At 40.0% G+C, this 17,781-nt stretch overlaps 1 protein-coding gene, 1 long non-coding RNA gene and 1 pseudogene across 3 annotated transcripts in view; 1 reads left to right on the top strand and 2 right to left on the bottom strand.

Annotated features, from left to right (window-relative positions):
- Positions 1–17,781, top strand: part of MYOM1 (myomesin 1) — a 164,033-nt gene that overhangs the window by 59,089 nt on the left and 87,163 nt on the right. For both annotated transcript variants that reach the window (XM_066246490.1, XM_066246491.1), the window contains exons 11-13: positions 10,186–10,327; positions 13,362–13,561; positions 14,690–14,746. In XM_066246490.1, coding sequence (XP_066102587.1) covers positions 10,186–10,327; positions 13,362–13,561; positions 14,690–14,746 — 399 coding nt within the window. The remainder of the gene's footprint in view (positions 1–10,185; positions 10,328–13,361; positions 13,562–14,689; positions 14,747–17,781) is intronic.
- LOC136315622 (ubiquitin-conjugating enzyme E2 C-like) lies at positions 5,318–5,856 on the bottom strand (annotated as a pseudogene).
- LOC136315161 (uncharacterized) overlaps positions 8,288–17,781 on the bottom strand; it is a 62,143-nt gene continuing 52,649 nt past the window's right edge. Inside the window, exons 2-3 of the long non-coding RNA XR_010727460.1 lie at positions 8,425–8,937; positions 8,288–8,378 (exon numbers count right to left, since the gene is read on the bottom strand). This is a non-coding gene — a long non-coding RNA (uncharacterized lncRNA). The remainder of the gene's footprint in view (positions 8,379–8,424; positions 8,938–17,781) is intronic.

The raw sequence follows: 17,781 nt of genomic DNA, 5'->3' as shown, positions 1-17,781 counted from the left end.
ACCATACTTTCTTCCATAATGGTTGTACTACTTTACATTCCCACCAACAGTGTATGAGGGTTCCTTTTTCTCCACAGCCTCTCCAACATTTGCTATTACCTGTCTTGTTGATAATAGCTAATCTAACAGTGTGAGGTGGTATCTCATTGCCGTTTTGATTTGCATTTCTCTAATAACTAAAGAAGATGAGCATCTTTTCATATATCTGTTAGCCATTTGTATTTCTTCCTGGGAGAAGTGTCTGTTCATGTCCTCTTCCCTTTTTTTATTGGATTGTTTGTTTGTTGTTGAGTTTTATGAGTTCTTTGTATATTTTGGATATTAGGCCCTTATCTGAGCTGCTGTTTGAAAATATCATTTCCCATTTAGTTGGCTGTCTGTTTATTTTGTTATCAGTTTCTCTTGCTGAGCAAAACCTTCTTAGTCTGAGGTAGTCCCATTCATTAATTTTTGCCTTCACTTCTCTTGCCTTTAGAGTCAAATTCATAAAATGCTCTTTAAAACCAAGGTCCATGAGTTTAGAACCTATGTCTTCTTCTATGTACTTTATTGTTTCAGGTCTTATATTTAGATCTTTGATCCATTTTGAATTAATTTTAGTACAGGGGGACAAACTGTAGTCCAGTTTCATTCTTTTGCATACGGCTTTCCAGTTTTCCCAGCACCATTTGTTGGAGAGGCTTTCTTTTCTCCATTGTGTGTTGTTGGCCCCTTTATCAAAAATTATTTGACCATATATATGTGGTTTTATTTCTGGGCTTTCTATTCTGTTCCGTTGGTCTGAGTGTCTATTTTTCTGCCAATACCATACTATTTTGATTGTCGTGGCCCTATAATATAGTTTGAAGTCAGGTATTGTAATGCCCCCAGATGTTCTGTATTCTTTTATGTGATGTCAGCCAATTGTGGCCACAATAGGAGTCAGAGGAGAGGCTCAGGAAAATAGAGTATTTTATACTCACAAATCCTAGAGACAGGAAGCACAGAATACAATGCAGGGCCATATGGGGAAGTGCCAGGATTGGTTGGTTAAGAGACAGAAAGGGCCTGACCTGTGGTGGCGCAGTGGATAAAGCGTCGACCTGGAAATGCTGAGGTCGCCGGTTCGAAACCCTGGGCTTGCTTGGTCAAGGCATATATGGGAGTTGGTGCTTCCAGCTCCTCCCTCCCTTCTCTCTCTCTGTCTCTCCTCTCTCTCTCTCTGTCTCTCCCTCTCCTCTCTAAAATGAATAAATAAATAAAAAATAAAAAATAAACAGTCAAATTCTGTGTATTATATAAAAAAAAAAGAGGCAGAAAGGGCAAGAGTTAGGGTAGAGCCTAGAGCCAGGCATCCCCAAACTATGGCCCAGCCCACAGGCCGCATGCGGCCCCCTGAGGCCATTTATCCGACCCCCACCGCACTTCCGGAAGGGGCACCTCTTTCATTGGTGGTCAGTGAGAGGAGCACAGGATGCGGAGTACTGTATGTGGCGGCCCTCCAACAGTCTGAAGGACAGTGAACTGGCCCCCTGTGTAAAAAGTTTGGGGACCCCTGGCCTAGACTATAGCCTTTTTACCGCAGTTTCTGTGGGAAAGATGAAGCAGAATAAGGCAGTTTAAGATTGACCAGTGTGAATAATTTTGGTGGACTCTAAACTATAGGGGTGATGCCTAGTTGTCTGGTACGTGGCCCCAGGAAGATTAGGCAGAGGAATACTTCCCCTTGGGATGCATGGGCAGACCTAGGAGGTCCTGCTCCAGATGAGTTAGTTTGATATCAAAGACATGCTCCAGGCTGAGCCCTTGGCTAGCTCCAGGGGGCAATCTCTCTCCTGCCAGAAAAGTTTGTAAGATGTCAAAGTATCATATACAGAAAATGAAAATATAAACAATAGAAGTAGACTTCCTAATCCAGGGGAGTTTTGTTCATTGTGGTTATTCAGAGTCCCAGATCCCACCTGTGTTGTTGTTCCCCTGCCCCCTATGGTGCTGACCCATTTTCCCATTCTGATCTATGGGGTGGGCGGGGTGGGGGGGAGGAAGTGGACTTTCATATCTCTTCTGCATGTGAACACTTAGCCGCATGCACACATCTTATAGTGAGGGAAGCTACCGGGCATGGCCAACAGTTTTTGCCCCTGGGCCAAATTAGAAAGAAAACTTTTTTCACGGGTCAGCTGAAGTATTAAAATTAAAAAATGTTAAATACAAAAACAATTCGTTTAAGTAAACAAAATTTTATTATGTAATTTGTTTATGAATAAATGTAAGTGAGGGAAAAAATTTTAATATACAATATTATTTTAATAAAAATATAATTACAGGCCCTGGCCAGTTGGCTCAGCGGTGGAGCGTCGGCCTGGCATGCGGGGTACCCGGGTTTGATTCCCTGCCAGGGCACATAGGAGAAGCGCCCATTTGCTTCTCCACCCCCCCCCCCCTTCCTCTCTGTCTCTCTCTTCCCCTCCCGCAGCCAAGGCTCCATTGGAGCAAAGATGGCCCGGGCACTGGGGATGGCTCTGTGGCCTCTGCCCCAGGCGCTAGAGTGGCTCTGGTTGCAGCAGAGCGATGCCCCAGAGGGGCAGAGCATTGCCCCCTGGTGGGCAGAGCGTCGCCCCTGGTGGGCGTGCCGGGTGGATCTGGTCGGGCGCATGCGGGAGTCTGTCTACTGTCTCTCCCCATTTCCAGCTTCAAAAAAAAAAAAAGAAAAGAAAGAAAGAAAAAAATATATAATTACATACCATATAAATATTCAAACTGTATTGCAATCAATCAAAACAATAATTAATAGAATGAGCTTGAAGGGGTTATATCGCAAATAAAACAATTATTTCATTTTGCAAACAGCCTGGACACGTTTTCAGTTATCAATTGCATCTACAAAGCCACTTGATTCAGCACACTTGACCACAAAAATAATGAATTGTTTGACCTTGGGTGCACACTGGCAAACTCCGCCTAAAAGAATGTGGGTTTCACATCGCCGCTAAATGTCAAACAGTTCTTATCGAGTACAGACGAGTACAAAAGTAGTAAATCTTTATAATGGATTTTTTTTAAAAAATAAAGAAGTATCGCAAATCCATTCGACCAATTATTGGAAGTTAACCCTAGATTAGTCACACACGGAATTCTTTTCCGCGTATCACTATCTTCTTAAATATCTTAATTTCCAATAATCAAAGATGCTTCCGCTTCTGAGTAGCTGAGATTTTCAAGTAGCGGAGAATATTAAAAATGTAATGGCAGGCCGTATAAACTCATTACGCCGGTTGAATCTGGCCTGCGGGCCATATGTTGGCCATGCCTGAGCTACTACGGCCCAGCCGTGGGCCGCATGCAGCCCCCTGAGGCCATTTATCCGGCCCCCACAGCACTTCCGGAAGGGGCACCTCTTTCATTGGTGGTCAGTGAGAGGAGCACATTGACCATCTCATTAGCCAAAAGCAGGCCCATAGTTCCCATTGAAATACTGGTCAGTTTGTTGATTTAAATTTACTTGTTCTTTATTTTAAATGTTGTATTTGTTCCCATTTTGTTTTTTTACTTTAAAATAAGATATGTGCAATGTGCATAGGGATTTGTTCATAGTTTTTTTTTTATAGCCCAGCCCTCCATCGGTCTGAGGGACAGGGAACTGGTCCCCTGTGTAAAAAGTTTGGGGACCTCTGGTGTAGTCTCTGATGAGCAGTCATGTTTCCCGTTAAAACTCAGTAGTTCAAGTACTAAAAGGAGGCAGGAAGAATGGATACTGAGTTAGCAGTCTGTATCCCATCAGTACTGAACCATAATAAATGATCATTGAATTAAGCCACTGACCAGCAACTGGCAAAGATGTATGGCCACATGTATGGCCAGCAGTCGGGGCCGCCATCACTGCCAGGCAGGTCCAGGTTTACGTTAAAGTTGGACAGACGGTAGAGAAACTGCGGAGCCAAAAACTGGTGGGCCATTCCTTTATTCTAGCCTCGCACCCGGCAGGCAAGTAAACACACAGAGGGAAAACACTTCCTTTTCCATTTAGGACTCCCAAAGTCATCGACACATCTGGGTTTTCCTAGAATCAAAGGCCTCCACCAGCTCAGTCACCTCTGGTTCCCCATCTGTACACCTTCTCCCTTCTCCTCTCTGCACAAATTCTGCCAAAACATGGCTTCCTTCTTCTCCTTTCTCCTTCTTCTTAAAAATTTTGGCATGAAAACTCCTCCTCCAGTGCACATTAGCATAACAAAGCCTTTTCCCAAGCAGGAAGGTAATTAGTTTCACCTGGCAGCACCATTCATGTGGGCAGTGCCATTTTAACAAAGTAGACAAACATAAAAATCACATTTTACAAATTTATTTGCCCAACAACACATGACTATTCCAGCTGAAAAAAATGTGTTAGATTTTCTCCAACATGAAAGTGTTATGGGAAAAATTAGATATTGCCAGGGAGTAGAAAGAAGCAAGCCATCTAGATAAATTGAAGTGTAAACAGACACCGTAGAAGTTATCAGAAAGTTTCTTTAGCCAAACCATCTGGATAAACCTGGCTAAAGGAGGACTGAATAAAATAAACCAAGTTTTTGCCTCTGTTCTCAGTTATCTTACCTAGAACCACAGTATCTCTGGTGACCCCAAAATAGTTATGCCTTGGTTATATTTCTCAATGGATTCTTCTGGGCATTCTGGCATAGTCTCGAGTTTCCTCAACAGCAGTTCTCAGTGCCCACACTCAGAATTGTGGCTCTTTGTCAGGTTAGGCCAGATTTCAGATAACTAACTTTGGACAGGGGGAAAGGATTAAAATTTAAAATTTATACTTAAGTCAGTTTTCAAATCCATAAAATAAGGAAATGGCAAGATTCCAAAGTTTATCAGATGTTGATATGAGAAAACTGAAAAAGGTAAATAGGAAAGACAAAATTAGAAAGACGATTTCAGCAATTGTGTTGTGAATTTAACACCTTTTAGAAAAATATTTCCCTCATTAAGTTTATTTTGAATGATGTATTTTAGATTCTTTAAAAAAAAAATACATGCAATTTATATGCTATAAGATTTAACCATGTTAAGTGGGCAAAGCTTTTTAGAATATTTATGAAACTATATAACCATTACCCACAATCTACCTTTATTTTTATTCAAAAACCCCCCACAAAATATACTTATGTAATATAGTTATCACAGACGTAACCAGAGGCTTAATTAAAAAACAAAACAAAACCAGAAACAAAACAAATATGACACCACAGCTAAAGATATAGAGTCCTATACAGAAATCAAGGCAAAGAAATGCCATCTAAGGAAAAAATAAAAAGATAGCACAAGGAGAGAGGCTCGATAGCCTGGGTCAGGGCTCTTGGCTGGAAACACGGTTTACACAGGTTTCTTGCAGATACTTCTTAAAGGCTGAAGGTTTTTCCAGAGCCCAGCAGCATGTGTTGCTTCAGTGGGCTAGCAATGTTGGGTGGGTTCTCCTTGCAGGCCCTGGATAGAGAACAGGATGGTCGTGACGTCATACAGGGCAGACCACTTATCTTGATGTCCAAGCAGATGTCACCCTGAATGTCGACGCTGGAGAGGTAGCAGGGTGGGAGGAGCTTCACTGTGGGCATGCTGTATGGGTAGCCCTGGGGAACTCTAGGGAGAGCTTATCCCTCACGTCTTCATACGCTATGCAAGCTGCTCCATGAAAAGTCTCCATTCATTTGAAAAGGTTGTCTGATTCAGGGAAGGCAGAAATTCCTTTGTCACCAGGCATCATGAGGATCATCAGCTCCTGCTGTAACCTCTTGCCCACAGGGCCCAGGGTGGGGCCTCCACTGGGCTTGGTTCCTTAGGAGCTGTGGTGATGCTGGTTGCAGTTGGCTCGCCGTTCTGGGAGGCCATCTGAGCAGCACTGTCAGGGACACAGGAACTTGGAAAACACGACTATAACTCACAATCCAGCTTTAGAACATTTCTATCACACCAAAGAGATTTCTTATGCCCATTCTCCATTCATCCCCAGTCTGGTCCCTATGCAACCACTAATCTGCTGTCTCTATAGATTGATCTTTTCTGGACATTTCTGGATCTAGTATGTGATCTTTTACATCTGTCTTCTTACATATGTCGTGAGCATGTATTCTGAAGTTCATTATGTTAGTAGTCTGTTCCTTTTTATTGCTGACTAGTATTGAACTGTATGGATATGCCTCATTTTGTCTATCCATTCACCAGATGATGGATGGTTGGATTGTTTCCACTCTTTGGCTCTCATGAATAAGGCTTCTATGAACATTTGGGTTCATATTCATGGATCTAGATTGTCATTGTCTTGGGTAGATAGATAGATACCTATAAGTAGAATTTCTGGATCATGTGTTAAATTTATGTTTAATTCTTGAAATAGCTGTCAATGTGTTTTAAATGACATTTTATGTGTTTTTTAAAGCTTTGTATCCATTGTACTATATGAGGCCATTTCAATGCATTTTTTAGAGCTCTGGGATGTTTGCTGGTTAGAAAATAACTTCTAAACCAGAATGATCAGTGTATAAAGCACCATATGTCTGCACAAACACATTCCAAAGCTGTACTCATTTGGCCAGGATTTTATTACATAGATAATATGCATTCTTTGTTTAAAAATAGATAATATAAATAAGCAAAAAAGAAAATGAAAAGCCACCCATAAGTTTACCATCCAGAGATATCCAATGTTATCATTTTTTTTTAATTCAGTGAGAGGAGGAGAGACAGAGACAGACTCCCATATGTGCCCTGACCAAGTTCCACCTGTCAAGCCCACTAGGGCTCTGCCCATCTGGGGTATTGCTCCATTGCTCAGCAACCGAGCTCTTCTTAGCGCCTGAGGTGGAGACCCTGGAGCCATCCTCAGGTCCAGTAGTCAGCTGGCTCCAATCAAGCCATGGCTTCAGGAGGGGAAAAGAGAAAGAGAAGTGAGAGGAAGAGGGGTGGAGAAGCAGATGGGTGCTTCTTCTGTGTGGCCTGACTGGGAGTTGAACCTGGGACTTCCAAACACCAGACCAATGCTCTACCATTGAGCAAACCGGCCAGCACTCCAGGGCTCCAATATTATTGTTTTGCTATACATTCTAGACTTTTATATATGGAGTGGGTAAAAGTAGGTTTATAGTTGTGAGTACACAAACCACTTTATTCTTGTATTATCTATTGTATTATTTTTCTATATGAACAGCTGTAAATCTTCTTTTGCCCACCCTGTATTCTTTGCTCACCATCCCCCAGAGAGAGAAGGTGGGGAGAAGAAATGATAATATAATGAAGGATGGGATAGAAATATCATGAAAGAAGAATTACAAATGGAAAATAAATATATTAAAAGTTTTCACTAGTCATCAAAGTAACTTAAATTGGAATGATATAATGTATTAATCTATCATATTAAAAAATATTAAAAAGGTAAAATCCACTGGGATAAATGAATGGAGGGACCAGCATGCTTATTATGGTGAATGTAAACCTGCTCAACTTTTCTCAGGGTGTTTTGCCACTATGTATTGACAGGCATATGTATATTTTTTTATTCAGTGAGAGGAGGGGAGGCAGAGACAGATTCCAGCATGCACCCCAACTGGGATTCACCTGGCAAGCCCACTAAGGGCTGATGCTCTACCCATCTGGGGCATTACTTCATTGCTCAGCAACTGAGCTTTTCTTAGTGCCTGAGGTGGAGGCCATGGAGCCATCCTCAGCGCCCAGGGCCAAATTACTCCAATTGAGCCATGGCTGCAGGAGAAGAGAGAGAGAGAGAAGCGAGGAGTGGAGGGGTGGAGAAGCAGATGGGCGCTTCTCTTGTGTGTCCTGACCGGGAATCAAACCTGGAACATCCACACCACCAGGCCAGTGCTCTACCACAGAGCCAACCAGCCAGAGCCAACAAGCATATTTTCAATAATTCTATTTCTAGGAACTTGAGTGGACAAAGTTGAAAAAAAAATCTTTATTTCAAGAAAAAAACAGAAGATATCTAGATACCCACCAATGGGAGTTGTAAAATAAACAACTCCATATAAACAAGGCAATGCCATACAGCAATAAAAACTAATGATACATACTTATATTTGTTAATATAGAAATATATCAAGAAAAATCAGTTTACATGAAAGTATATAGTCCCATTCCATTTTTATTTAAAAAAGAATCACTTGTGAATTGGAAATATAGAAAAAATTATAGAAAAACATAAGCCAATATATTAATAGTAATAATCTATGGAGTTAAAAGAGAATCTCATGAATTTTTATATTATCATATAGTTTACAAGGACACAAGACTTTCATAATATAAACAAACATTACATTTTGAAAAAAGTTACTACTAGCCTGTGTCAGAGGTCAAAATATAAAGAGTAGCAGGATAGTCTTTGACCTACTTAATCAAACCTACAGAAAGTTTGGCTGTCTGGAAGATTGGGAGACTTAATCAAACCTACAGAAAGTTTGGCTGTCTGGAAGATTGGGAGAAGGAAGGACAGAGGCTAAGGAAAGGATTGATACTGACTGACAGGGTGCTGGGGGCCAGACCATGCACGGCAGCTGCTGGGAGCCAGCAGCACAAGTGCGAGGTCACAGAACACAGTGTTTGGATTTGGCTTCCTAGCTGCTAAACAGAAGCTGTTTTTGAAAGATTGTCAAGTTCATCCCACAAATGGCATATTGTGGGCAATTTTATTAAAAATGCTGAAAAGTGGCTTCTTAAATGCCTTCTGTGGCTGCCCAGCTGTTAAATAGAATGAATGTTTAGTGAACTACAATAAATTCCACTATCAACTCAGGGTTGGTGCAAAGTTACGGGGCTTTAGGAAAAGGACATGCAAGTGTCCCCCTCGCAGCTGAGCGGCTTTCCAGAGTACCAGCTGTCTTCAGCATTCCCACCTCCATTCCTGCTCTGCACTCCATTCGCCAGCAGCAGGCCCTCTCCCTCATCCGGGGCTCTCAAAGCCTGGAAGAAAAGAAGTTTCTCCTGACCAAAACGCTCACTGCCTGTTGTGTGGCGTGCGGTCATGCTGCATTAAGTTTTAGGTACTAATTAGTTATATTCTCCTATCGTATTTATGCAGGAGACATTTACCTAAAGAAACTTTACTGCAGGTTTCATGGGGTAAGAAGCAGAATGTTCAAAACCAAAGTGACTCGAGCTATTCACAGGCAATGTGAACCTATTAAGAAGACAAATATTTTTGCTGTGTTATCAGATGTTTTGGTAGCTCATAAGACTTACACAAGTGTAGCTGATAAAAAAAAAAGAAAGTGTTTATTCAGCCAACAAGAGTGTTTTCCCTTGGGTAAGTGGCTCCTGCATGTCTCAGCCTCCTCTTCTGTTAACTCCAGTTATGAAAGGATTGACTACATCTCAGAAGAAATTGTCAAATGTGGACTCCCTCCTCAGGGACTCTGCCTCCGGTCTTAATTGTTCTCACTTAAAAGGCTACTGATTATTTTTATTCTCCTTCCTCTCTTCCTAAAAACACCCCTGATTTACCGGTTTCGCTGTGCCTGAGACACACTGCTGAGAGATCCCTACTGTCAGAGGATCTCATTTCATAAATAGTCACTGTCCTCTGTTTCTTATTTAATCCTAGACTTTTACTAAACTCAGATAAACCAAGGTCAGATGTGGGTATTGCATCAGAGTTCCTTTCGCAAGTATCTTCAGTTTGGGAACAAACATTGGATTAAAATAAATGTTTTCCTTTCTCTTCCGAAATGCTAGTGCCCAGCATAGGGATGGGCAAAGCTTCATGGTTCTTATTCTCTTGTGGGTGCATCCAGAAGGTGACAGGAGGAGCTATCTGTTTCCCTTTTGATCCATTTATAGTTTTTAAGTAACATTACACAATAAATATCTTAAATAACAGACTTTCTGGCACAATGTACATTAGACTTTTCTGATAGCAGTCCTTGACATCTACATATTTATTTTCTTTTAGAACATTTGGGCAGGCACGGCCATGAGGCAAAGGTCATTGGTCCTTTTCAGAGCCCTTGCTAACAAAATGTTCTTTGTACTGATAGTGAAAAGCACACATTGTTATGTTGGTGAGTAAATGACAAGACTGAAGCTTGCTCTACTGGGGTCAAAGAGATAGACACTGTGGTGGTGTAGTAAGAAGTGTTTGCCCTAAGAACTAACCTGGGGCTGACAGAGCACTTATGAGAGGGCTAATGGGGTCCTTCTGTATCTCCACAGATGCCGATGCAGAGATTGAGGGGGCCCCAGCCTCTCCCTTGGATGTGGTATGCTTGGATGCCAACAAAGATTATGTCATCATCTCTTGGAAACAGCCAGCTGTGGATGGAGGGAGCCCTATTCTGGGATATTTTATTGATAAGTTAGTACTTAGACTAACTTCAGTTAGAGTGATTTGACCATAGAGATGCATGCTTGATTTCTCATACCATTTCTAGGTGAAATATTTTCTCATCTTCTCTCCCTCTTTCTCTGTGTTTCTCTCTCATTTAGAAATATATCTATATCTCTCTATATATATTCAATAAAAAATATACATATGTATCTATATATGGATATAGACAGATATAGATATATAGATATAGATATAGATATAGATATACAGTACATAAAGTCCAAAGATAATCTTGGAATTTGATGACTAGCACAAGTCACTAATTTGGCAAGAAAAGTATGAATTTCTAGACCTAATAGAGGCCACTTTGGAAATGAAATAATTGATATTCAATATATTTAGTGTTCATATGGCTAGCATGTTAGCAGTTTAGTAATATTACATAAAGTATAACACTTTGCAAATACTAACAAATTTTTATTTGCATCTCAGGAAGTGATTTCAAGTTAGAAAAAGAAGCAACAAATATCAATAGTATTAAATTATGTTCTATCTACAAGTTCTTACTGTTTACATTCTTTAATACTTAGAGACTGTATGATTTATGGTAATTGAATCTTACATATTACTTATCCCCTGACTTTAAACAATATAGACAAAAATGATATATTGTCAACCTGAATACATTATTGTCTGACTTAGTATTTATTGAAATAGTTGCTCCAATTCTCTTTCCATTTTTTGAGTAATAACATCTGATTGTAGAAACCACCAGAAACAGATAATTTGGCTGTGATGGTACAATGGAGTTGTACCAAGGTATATTAAACCTATTATTTATAGCAGTAAGTAAATATATGTCTAATGGACTTAAACCATCCAGAGAAATATTTACAATAAATTATTTACAATTTAATTGTATACTAAATGCTTCTACATTATTTTATCTTTTAGTAATGATTAACGGTGACGTTTTAGATAGATTCTTTTTCATTTTTACAATTTCTGCTTTATTGTCTTTGGAAAATATCTAAGGGATTTACAAACAGTGAAAAACTGTGATTTATAATCAGTGAAAGGTCATAGATAATTAGTACATTTTTGTTTTTCTCTTGACTTAGTCAAAATAAAAAATAACTATATTTTGACTAATATTTCTTAATCATTTGCCATGTGAAAGGCACTGTTCCAAACACTTTTCATATATTGACCATTAATTAGCCCATAAGCATCCTTTGAAAGGTAGATACTGTTATTACAAGTAGGAAATGAGTAGCTAACCCAAGGCCCCCGTGCTGATGAGGAAACACAAAGTCACATAGCGTCATTCTAGCAGAACTGGAATTCACAGAGCAGCCCGGCTGTAAGTTTGTGTTCTTTCTGCTCCGCCATGCTGCAGATGGCCCCAGAGCAGCTGCTCTCCACCTTGTCTGTCCACAGGAGGTTTAGGAGCTGTACCGTAGGACCATCGGGCCATCACGACAGTACCTCTACAGAGAGAAGGAGATGGGGGTGTTTGCAGAGTCGTCCTAGCGTCCCACACCCCATTTATAGCAGCTCCATAATTTCCATAAAGGAAGATTTAGGGGAAAGTGGATGGAAGGCAGGGATTCAGGCCATATTTAATAGCACTTTACATAAAGTTGAGGAGAATATTTACCTCAAAGAATAGAAGGGTGATGATAAGGAAATGAAGACCCCCCCCCACCTTACTCCAACCACCACTGCCATTGGCACACTCCGCCCCCATCAGAATCATTTTGGAATTATACATTTTGGACACAGTGTTGGGGAAATGATATAACCTAAAAGTGCAGTACTCTACTCATAAAAAATGATGAGTTAATTCATCCCAATGCTGTATACTTCAGTCACTTGCTGCGCTTCTAAAGCCCTGTTGATCAGGCTACTATCATGATAGGAACTTTCATCTTTGTCACCTGGGGGTGGCCACTCTATCCCCAGGCATCAATGCTGAAAAAGGCATCAATGCTGAAAAAGGCATCAATGCTGAAAAAGCACCCAGTTAGAAATCTTAGGTTTCAAGTGCTTAAACTTCCCCTGCCAGGCCTGGGAATGTCATTGCATCTCATCAATCTCATCTGTTAAGCAACAAATATATTACAGTGCCCTCTTCCCCCTCCCACCCACACCGCAAGTAGTGGCCATCAGGTGTGCTTTCTCCAAACGACAGTACAGATAAGTATCTTTTAATGTGTTAAATTTCTTAATAATAGTTCCATTTTTTAAAAGAAAATGCCGTAAAAAGTCACCAGTGGTGGAACTGAAGACATCAGCCAGGCAGATGTTTGAGGGATCCTCCCCCTTAGTCTCTAGTCAATGTAAAGATTGTACATACCCGCCTGCTTCTTTTCCCACCTCCAACGCTCCTCTGCTTAGCATGCAAGGTCCTTGGCTGCATGGCTTTTAGTGAGTTCAAAAGACATACATGTGGGCCCTGGCTGGTTGGCTCAGCGGTAGAGCGTGGCCTGGCGTGCGGGGGACCCGGGTTCGATTCCCGGCCAGGGCACATAGGAGAAGCGCCCATTAGCTTCTCCACCCCCCCTCCTTCCTCTCTGTCTCTCTCTTCCCCTCCCAGAGCCGAGGCTCCATTGGAGCAAAGATGGCCCAGGCGCTGGGGATGGCTCCTTGGCCTCTGCCCCAGGTGCTAGAGTGGCTCTGGTCGCGGCAGAGCCACTGGAGGGGCAGAGCATCGCCCCCTGGTGGGCGTGCCGGGTGATCCTGGTCGGGCGCATGTGGGAGTCTGTCTGACTGTCTCTCCCCGTTTCCAGCTTCAGAAAAATACACACACACACACACACACACACACACACACAAAAGACATACATGTGTTCAAGAAGGAGCTAAGATTCTTCTTGTTAGAGGAGACACAATCCAATTGAGTGAAACTGAATATGTGCAGTTAAACAATGACTGACCTGCGCTTGCACTGGATATTTTGTAGAAAGATCTGAAGCCATTGGGTGGGTTCCTAGCTTTGGAGCTATTAATTTAACTATAATTCTTTTAATATTCTTATTGTTCATTCTCTTTCCCTTAGGTGTGAGGTGGGCACAGATAGCTGGTCTCAATGCAATGACACACCTGTGAAATTCGCTCGTTTCCCCGTCACTGGATTGATAGAAGGTCGTTCTTATATATTCCGAGTTCGAGCTGTGAATAAAACTGGAATAGGTCTACCTTCTCGAGTTTCTGAGCCTGTGGCTGCTCTGGATGCAGCCGAGAAAGCCAAACTTAAAAGTAAGCATTTATTATTTCCCAGGATGACCCTCTACCTTTTTTTTATATGTATAACTACAATACATTACATTGGAAAGTTATTCCTCCCCTTTCCACTAGAGGGAGAAGAGAATAAGAAATCCTTTATTGATCAGAAAATCCTAGCGGGGGGGGGGGGGGGTGGAATGGGAACAAAAGAGTATTTCTTTTCTGACTCATCTATTCACTAAGGGCTTTATTTTAATAAAGGGCCAGTAGCGCCCCTCCGCTCACAATGGCAAATATCCTTGAGGGGCAAACTTCTCCTAGATGAAGATACTGGTCTCTGCCATATTTGCAGTGCTACTATTTTACCTTAAGTACATGTAGATAGCTCTCCTTTTTCCTAACATCACCTTTTAACCTAGCATCCGGCTTACATCTCTCTTTCCTAATTCTATCACATACATTCATTTACTCTTCTTCTATAACTTCCGATAAAAATTAGATTTGTTTGAATTGAAAATGTTTTCTTGTTTATTACCTGTTCTTTCACAAAGTCCGATGAAAAGTCCCTTGATTACAGCTGGAGTTGAACCATTCCCTTAGATGTCTATGCCATTAGAGAAATAAATATCCTTTTTAAGTTTTTACTGCCAGTCTCATCCTTTTCCCCTATTGAGATCTAAACTGGTTTCCTTGTAGACAGCACTCTGACTATAATGGGAAGAAATTGCTTCCACTGAGCTTTACTGAAGGGTCGGTGCCCCTCTCTCCTTTCATCTTCATATGACAGAAAAATCACTGCAGGGCTTACAATTGTACCAGCAAGTTTCCTCCCAAATACATGTTGTCCCTTAAGAAGGGGCAAGAGAGCCTACATGTTTCAGGAGATCCTTGTGGAACAGTGACTGAACACAGGTTATTTGCCTTACTTGTGTGAGTACAATTCTAGAAATGTCAACTCAGTTCAGGCAGCTTCTAAGTTCCAACAGATTGAGAGTTCTTTGAGGACACAATACCATATACATGCTCAGTAAGATTCTTTAGCAAAATTCATACGTCAACTATATAGTAACAAACCCATTGGTGACTAATCTGGCCAGTTTATCAGTGAAGTTGAAACTGCACTTGTGAATGTTTGTGATTGTTATAGTTATCTCTGTTCAGGTCGCCCTTCAGCACCCTGGACTGGACAGATAATTGTCACGGAAGAAGAACCTAGAGGTAAAAGCTATGTGTTCCTCAGATATTGTTGCCAATGTTTTTCCATACAGTTTAGCTTTGTTGTGGATGGTACAGTGTATATTAAGATGTTTTGGAAAGAACATTCTGAAATACTTGGAGATCATAAAGTAACATATTATCAGAGAGTCATTTTTTAAAAAAAGCTTTACTGAGGTATAATTTATGTACGGTAAACTGCATGCCTCTAAAATGTATAATTTCACAAATTTTACAGGTGTGTTTACCTGTGAAACTATCACCGTGATCAAAATAATGAATATATCCATCACCCCTAAAATTTCCTCATGTCTTTTTGGAATACCTTCCTCCCATCCCTTCCCCATCTCCAGGCCATCACTGATCTGCTTTCTGTCATTATCGTTTGCATTGTCCACAATTTTAGATAAATAGAATCATACTCATTTTTGTCTGATTTCCTTCACTCAGCATTATTATTTTGAGGTTTATCCATGTTGATATGTGTATCAGTTTATCCCAATTTATCCATTCACCATTAAAAATTCCTATAAAAATCCTTGTGAAGTGTTTGTGTGGACATAAGTTTTCATTTCTCTTGGATAAATACCTATGAGTTGAATAGATAGGTCATATGGTAGGTTTATGTTTAATTTTTAAAGAAACTGCTGACTGTTTTCCATAATGGTTGTACCATTTTTTATTCCCATCAGTAGTCTTTCTATAGAAGTTTCCCAGTTGCTCCACATATCACCACTACTTGGTATGGTCAGTCTTTTTAATTTAAGTCATTCTAGTGATGTATATTGGTGTTTTATACTCTAGCAGTATTTCATAGTGGGTGCATAGTGGTCTTAATTTGCATTTCCATAATTATGTGGAAATTGATTGCAATTTTATGGATCTGTTTCTGTCATCTCTATTGGAAAATTTTATTTTCTCTTTTATGTAGCTTTTATAAGTATTGTGTTTATTTTCTTAAGCTTCATAGTTTTGAAATCACATAGTATAAATTCTCTAATTTACTTTCCCCTTAAATTGTTTTGACTATTCTAAGTCTTTGCATTTTCATGTAAAATTTAAAAACAGCCTCTACATTTCTACAAAACTCTGCTGTGATTTCATCTGAATCTTTTATATCCTTAATGGTTTTCTGACTACTTGTTCTATTAATTATTGATAGTGACAAAATCTCCAACTAAATGATGTACATCAGTTTCATATAGTTCTAAAAGATTTTACTTCATCTATTTTGATGCTCTGGTATTAGATGTATAGATGTCTTTATTGTTATATTCTTTTATGAACTGATCACTTTATTGTAAAGTAACTCCCTTTATCCATATTAATTTTGTTTTTGGAACTCTACTTTGTCTGGTGTTAACATCACCTTTCTACATTTCTTTTGATTAGCTTTAGCACAACATATGATTTTCATCCTTTTACTTTTAACCTGTGTGTGTTTATATTTAATCATGTTTCTTGTAGGCAGCATATAGTTGGATCTTGCTGTTCTTATTCAATCTGATAATCTTTGCCTTTTAATTGGGGTGTTTGACTCAATTAACATTTCGTGTGATTATTGAAATGATTGGGTTTAAATCTACCATCTTGGCCCTGGCCGGTTGGCTCAGTGAATAGAATATCAGCCTCGTGTGCAGACGTCCTGGGTTTAATCCCTGGTCAGGGCACACATGAGAAGCAACCAGCACATATGAGAAGTGACTACCTGCTTCTCTTCTTCTCTCTCTCCCCTTTGTCTGTCTTACCCTCTCTCAGGCAGTGGCTTGATTGGTTCAAGCGTTGGCCCCAGGCACTGAGGATAGTTCAGTTGATTCAAGCATTGGCCCCAGACAGGGTTGCCAGGTGAATCCCAATCAGGGCACATGCGGGAGTCTATCTATCTCCCCTCCTCTCACATAGATAGATAAATGATAGATGATAGATAGATAGATAGATAGATAGATAGATAGATAGATTCACCATCTTGCTATTTGTTTTCTTTCTATTCCATCTGTTTATTTCCTTTTTTCTTTCTTTCTTTGGGATTAAGTATTTAAATTTTCTAATTGATTTTTTTTTTTTTAAAAAAAAGGGAGAGAGAAAGAAAGAAAGGGAAGCATTTATTTGTTGTTTCACTTAGTTGTCATTCACTGGTCACTTCCCATATGTGGCCTGACTGGGGATCAAACTTGTAACCTTACTGTTTACAGACAATGCTCTAACTGACTGAGCTAACCAGCCAGGACAGATTAAGTACTTTTTTTATTATTCCATTTTATGTGTTATTTTATTAACTATAATTCTATGTTTTGCTTTACAGTAGTTTGGAATTTATAATATACATTGTGTCACAACCTGTGTAAGATCTTAAAACAGTATTATTCCATTTCCCCTCTGAGACATGGTGCTATTGTTATCATACATTTTATTTGTGATCTATTTTAAACTGTACAATACAATGTTATTATTTTTGTTCAAATAGTCACATAAGATTTAAAAAGTTAAAAAAGGTTTCAATAGTCATTCACATTTTTATCATTTCTGTTGCTTATTTGTAATTTTCATCTCTAGAAGTTTGTATCATTTTTATATTTTTCATGGTTTTTTTTTTAATTAAGCAAGAGCAGGGGAAGCAGAAAAACAGACTTTCTCATGAGCCCTGACCAGGATTCACCCTGCAAGCCCTCTATGGAGCAATGCTCTGTGCATCTGGTGCGTTACTCTGTTGCTAGACAACTGAGCTGTTTTTTAGTGCCTGAGGCAGAGATGCCTGGGGCCAACTTGCTTGAATCAATCAAGCTATGGCTGTGGGAGAGAGGGAGAGAGAAAAGAGGGAGGGGAAGAGAGGAGAAGCAGATAGTCACTTCTTCTGTGTGCCCTGACCAGGAGTCAAACTACGACATCCACATGTTGGGCCAATGCTCTACCACTGAGCCAACTGGCCAGGGCCAACTTTTCATGTTTTTAATGAACACATTCAATCTTTATCTCTTGAACATATGGAATACATTTATAATAACTTTATGTCCTTGTCTACTAATTCTATCATCTGTGAC

Source organism: Saccopteryx bilineata, chromosome 11 (assembly GCF_036850765.1).
Source record: "Saccopteryx bilineata isolate mSacBil1 chromosome 11, mSacBil1_pri_phased_curated, whole genome shotgun sequence".
NCBI lineage: Eukaryota > Metazoa > Chordata > Mammalia > Chiroptera > Emballonuridae > Saccopteryx > Saccopteryx bilineata.
This window is presented reverse-complemented; position numbering and strand designations above follow the sequence as displayed.